Here is a 6000-nt window from a genome sequence, read left to right on the forward strand (position 1 = left end):
GATGTTGGATTCTGAATCTAAATTTTGCTCCTTTCTGCCTCAAGACTTTTGGACATCTATAGTTTTGGTTTCTCTTGGTTCTTTCTCCTTTTCTTCTTTGCCTTCACAAACTGAAAGAAGTTCTCCTTTCCCCCAGACCTGCCCCTCTTTCTGTCCCGATTTTACCTCAGTATTCTCCCTCTTCATTATTTTTCCATGCATTTCTTCCCTCCATTAATTACATTCTTCCATGTTTTCCCAGATTTCTTAATCTTTGTCTTGTGTGATCTTTGCCCACTTATGTCGGTTTTGAGAATCTGAAATGATACCCTGCTCCACAGAATCACTCCTGCCATCCTGTGGTGCTTCCCCAAATCTGCCAGTGATATTGCTACACACCTATAAATGGTTACTGACTTTACAATCAATAACTGCTTTTTGGTGTGTTGGTTTTTGCTTTCTCTAAAACAATTGCTGTCCCTAATGTGCCCTTTCCCTGTAAAATTGATTGCTGAAAGCCTGATAATGTAGAGGCCGTAACATTCATGTCAGGATCTAAACAAGTCTACATCTGACTTGCTTGGGTGGGGGGGGGAAGTACATTTGAACTTCAGTGTTTTAATATATCACCTAGGTTTTTAAAATGTCTTCGTATTGTAAATATAAGAAATAAATTGAGATGCTTATTCTTTTTTGTATGGCATCCTGTAAATCCCATATGAAGTATCTGATAAACATACTCTACATAAGCAGCCAGAAATGTTGGACTATGCTTTAAGCCATGATATAAAAGTAAGCATAATCTCTTGCCAGAACATTTTTTTAGGCATTCTGGTTTTTGTGGTATGTCTAGAAGAACACCTAAAACATAGTATTTGTTGTTGTTGTTATAAAATACGTTTTTATTGTCTTCATAAGCTAAAATATTTGAATTTATAATGATTTTCGTATATTTAGTACGATTACACAAAAGCCTCTGTTTGTGAGATGTCCCCAGTGGGGTTAAAAGAAATCTTCAATAAAGGCAGAGCTGACACTGTCAAAACCTTCTAGCTCATTTGCCATGTTTCCTGTTCCTGATATAAATGAAAAGCAACCAGCTATGAACTTTCAGTGTCACAGTGTTGAAGGAGTTGCTAAAACTAAACTCTTAATGGTATTTCCTAAAGACAGTTGGGAATTTCTAAGAAATTGCAAGGTGTTCTGGGAGAGATGATCAGATGTACATTGTGTCGTGATCCTATGATGAATTCGTTCGAAATCTTTTCAATAAGAAGCTTGCTTGTGCTGACAATTCCCTATTTACTGTAATTTACATAGGAAAAAAACTGCAAAAGAAAATGGTATTAGTGGGATAAAAACTGAAGAACTTTCACTACATATAATCCAACTACAAAATGCAGCAGAGTAGCAGAGGCTTTTAAAAACTGCTCAGATCCACAGGTTTCTTACCTCTTGGGTGCCATGCCTAGTTTCCTCTCATTGGGAAGTTCAAGGGTTTCTTGTGTGAGTTGGGACTCTACATCAGAGTTAAAACCATAATTTCCTATTAAATTGTATGGGAGAGAGTGTGTTGGTTTTTAAAATTAAGCTTTTTATAAAAAATTGGTCTTCAAAAATAATTCAGAAATGTCTGAGCTTTACATTGGCCAAAAACTTATGTACTGATGTACCTTAAATTTTTAAAGTATTAATTTCAATGAAACTTAGATAAAAAAAAATTAGGATTTTTTTCTTCATAAAAGGTTTTGTAGAACAAATTCATGGGTGATTTACAGCATAAACTGAAAAGAAGAGATTTGTATTAGCCAGTGTTCATGCAGATTGTAATAAATGATCCATATACATTTCCTGTGGAAACTTTACTGTTTTGCTCATGCTTATGTTAGCTTCTAATTTTGAGTGCATTAATATTTAACTTTGGAATTGTTTTGGAAAGAACAGCACCTTACTCAATTTGTTTTGTTTCATTAGAGATTTAAAGTTAAATCAACTGTAAATGCTAATAATTCTTTTGGAAAGAAACCAGTGACCTGTAAAATATGTTGATGCAAGTAACTGGCAGCAAGTTTTATTATGAAGCCCAAGAAAAAAATTGCACATGTTTTTAGCAGTATCAGGGTTGGAGATCTTGTTTATTGTTCATCTAGATTGACTGTTTTTCTAAAAATAAAAATTACTATTTAAAAGTACAGGTAAAATCCCTTCAATTTTTACACTGTTCACCTATGTTTAAACCTTGATCTGTGCAGTGTAGATGCTTTCACTTTTGCATAAAATTAATGCCAGTGAATGTTGTTGCAAACCAGTGTTTTATATTTCACAGTCCTGCTATTTGCATTTCTTCAGTAGCTCTCAATTAACAAACCCCAATCATGTCTGTTTTGTTTCAGTGCTAAGCCCAAAGGTGATAGGCATTGCCATAGCCAGATACGACTTCTGTGCGAGAGACATGAGAGAACTGTCCTTGTTGAAGGGGGATGTTGTAAAAATTTACACAAAGATGAGTGCGAATGGCTGGTGGAGAGGTGAAGTAAATGGCAAGGTAAGGTTGGGCTTGGGTTTTTTCCTCTTTGTCTCATTTCTGCCATTGCTGTCAGTGGGGTTTTTTGGGGGAAAAAAAGTGTTTCTACATGATAAACTTTCTTTGTATTCACCAGATACAACATGTTCTCATGTCTGTTTCGTAGGAGCCAGGCAGAACTCTTGCCAGCCAAGAGTCTAAATTAATTGGTCATTTAATGTGACCTACCTGGCTGAATATCTGGGCAAGATTATATGGTTGGAAATAACAAGGATTAATAGTACAGCTACAGCTGAACTTTCTTGAACTGTGCTGCACACACATATTTGGGGTCAAAAGCTCAAGTTCCTGGTGCTGTGGAAGTCTGTTTACCAGTTTAACACAGAATGATTTCCACCCCTTTCTGCCAGACTACAATGCAGTGGAATTGCTCACCTTTTTTATAGCAGGTTGCTGCTTTCGTCTCTAAAAATGTGGCTCTTATGAAGTGGCATATTTAGGACAGATTTTTTTCTAAAGTCACTTTACACTGCCTTCAGACTTCCATGGAAGTCTAAGTTTCTGTTTTTACCTATAAAGGCTATATTGTTTCACTTCCAATATACCACTCTTTAGTGCAGATTAGGCAGAAGTATTTGAGGATGCTGTTTCCATGTCTGAAGGGCTGAGATGGAGGATCAAGGAATGTAGGGTGGAAGAAAGTAGGTTGACTGGAAGCTGAAAATGAAAGTTGCAAGTCTGGTTGATAAAAATGTCCAGATTTACTGCTTTTTTGTGATCTGGAGAATGGCTTTTATGTACATGAGCCTGGTTATGATCTTGAAGTGAAATGGTCAATTAGATAAGAGGAAATATATTTATCCTATCTACATTTACGTGTGAAAACTGAGCATCTCATTCTATTACACCTACCTGCATCCTAAAGGATGTCCTGTTATATACTACCATTCTTTCTGATAGCTTTCACATCCTGGCCTTGAGATCACAAACTTACCTTTGGAGGTATTTTGGCAGGGTAGTCTAAAACCAAGTTTATGCAGTTACTTCTCCTGATTGTGCTCTAGGTTGTTTTTGAGGTCTTTCATGAGTGTTAAATTGACTTAGGTAGAAAGAAGTCTGAGTAAAAAAGTCAAGCAAATAGATAAGACAATAGGGAACATCTGGCATCGCTTCCCTATATCTCTTATATAATCTTTGACGCATCATTAATTCCAAGGAGGAGATAGCAGTGTAACTTAGGAGGTGTAAAACACTGAACTCTGCTTTCCAGTTCTCTTTTAGTCAACATTCCTGTTGGTGGTAATGGAATTTAACTCCTTGTCACTATTTCCTTTGTAAGAGGATTTCCGGGACATTACTCAAGTCTGTTAAATATTAAAATGCTCATTTAAAAAATAGCAGCATCCTCCCTGTAGTAAAACTACTTCTACCCTTTGCATTTCCAGACTTCCATTCTGAATGTTTAGGCTTCCAATTTGGGCAGAAGCATGAGGGTTTTATTTGTTGTTTTTGGCTGCTTTTTTTTTTTGAGGGTAGGGTATGGATTTGGTCTCCAAGTTGTCATGTCTGCAAGCTGTTCTTCTTTTGAGGGTGCTTACCCTAGCTGTGGCAGGTCATTCAGGCTTATCTTTGTAATCTTATGTTTACTCAACAGTCCCATCCTTGTTTTGCCTAGTTCAGCCATTTAAAGAAAACCTTGTGCATCTCATGTATGGTTTTTGTTCTGCTTCTCCCCTTTTTAGGTGGGCTGGTTTCCATCGACTTACGTTGAAGAGGACGAATGAATTAAAAACTTTTCTCTGCTGTGAGCAGTTTCAGGGATTGTAAAAATTTAATATCTTCAAAGTGTTATTGGTCTTGTTAAGTATTTAAACAGCAACGTTTTTATCTGTCTGAACCTTCCAGTCTTAATGTTGGGATTTATTGAGAAGTTTGTGCTGACAGATGATTACCTTGCCCAGAGCTGTGCAAGAAAAAAACCTGCCAGTTTGCCATCACTGGGGATCAGTACAAAGTCCAACACTCACCTTCCCAGAAGATTTCTGGAAAATGAATTTCTTTATTCTCCTTTTCATTTCACCCTGTACTACACCATGAATATTAGCTATGGCTGAATATTTAATAAGTCTCTTTTCTTCTAGCTAACATCTATGATGGTACAAGAAGATGAAGGCTTATTCCTTATCACTGCATGCAGAAAACAAGAGTTTAGTCATTTGGTGGACATAAAGTACAGTCAGTAGACTTGTCTCAAAATACCAAACTACTTCACTTATCACCTTGCAAACACTTTTACACTCAGAAAAAAACATTCTGAAGGAAAATATCGATGTAGTAAACGTGACTGATGTTCATGCATATATAATTAAATGACTACTTTGAGGTCCTGCCTAAATCTTCTAACAATTTGTTCAAAGACAACATTTTAAAAAGGTGGTGTGATGTGGTGTTGCTTGAATAAGCATCCACAAAGTAGGATCATGGGATCCTTTCTTTGTCATTCCAAGTCTTTCAGTGTCAGATTTCTCCATGTAAACAGCTGACCATAAAAGTACTATGGAGGATAGTTATGACAAGATGAGTTTTAACATTTTGAGCATTAAATACTGTAGACCTGTTCTATAGGTGAACATAGTAATGCAAGCTGATGTCACTTCAACAACAAAACTATTTATCATAATCTCTTGATTAATTCAGATGAACTTTAATGCTTCCAACTCTCAGCTGTCTTTTCCTAGTTAGGCAGGAGTTCCTGTCACTTTGTGCTCTTATGAGGTAATGCAAACAGAACTTGGCAGACTTTGTGCCCTTTCCTCTCCTGTTCCCTGGATGCTAGCAACAGTTCAGGGAGTGGTCTTGCTGTAGTGTTATGAACATCCTCAAGGAAAAATGTGTGTAGGTTCACTAGCTTTGAAACATCAGCCCTTGTAAAGTTGTCTCCACCCCCTGGTGAAGCAGTGTTTTAATATACATATGAAGGGTGCTGTAGTTATAAGCTAAAATAAATGTGGTTGATGTCTTAAGATATGCAACTTTGAATATTTAGATAATGTCTAACCTGGATTGAAAACTAAGAAAATAAAGCTCTTAAATGCATTTTCTTCCTAGGACAATGTTGACTGATCAAGAAAGTTAATTCATTCGGTCCCATATCCTCTCTTGCTTTTCCCCATCCTCTGTTCACATAGGCATCTTCCCGTTGGTGTGCAGAGACACTGCACCATTTAACACTGCTGTTTCCTCCCACTCTACAAGCAACATATTACTCACTGTTCATACACAGAGCAGAATCTGCTAGTATGTGTTTCAGTTTATTTTTGGCTGTCCCTGGTGGTGTTTGCTTCTTTATGGCCTCCTTTTGGCTATCAGGGAGAACCAAGCACAGCACAGAGGGTTCCAAATAATTCCCTTTGTCTCTGCCACTGTTTTACCCACATGTTGCCTCTAGCATATACCACTGAGTGACGATGTGAAGGAGACAATCTTCTTCTTAGAAA

The 6000-nt window shown here is 37.0% G+C and overlaps 1 protein-coding gene across 1 annotated transcript in view; it reads left to right on the forward strand.

The window, feature by feature from the left end:
* Positions 1-4950, forward strand: part of VAV3 (vav guanine nucleotide exchange factor 3) — a gene marked incomplete at its 5' end in the record, with an annotated part of 162607 nt that extends 157657 nt beyond the window's left edge. The window contains 2 exons of the mRNA XM_084266232.1: positions 2373-2524; positions 4246-4950. Coding sequence (XP_084122358.1) covers positions 2373-2524; positions 4246-4287 — 194 coding nt within the window. The 3' untranslated portion in view covers positions 4288-4950. The remainder of the gene's footprint in view (positions 1-2372; positions 2525-4245) is intronic.
* Between the last annotated feature and the right edge of the window lie 1050 nt (positions 4951-6000).

Source organism: Gallinula chloropus, assembly GCF_964237585.1.
Source record: "Gallinula chloropus genome assembly, chromosome: 6".
NCBI classification, from domain to species: Eukaryota; Metazoa; Chordata; class Aves; order Gruiformes; family Rallidae; genus Gallinula; species Gallinula chloropus.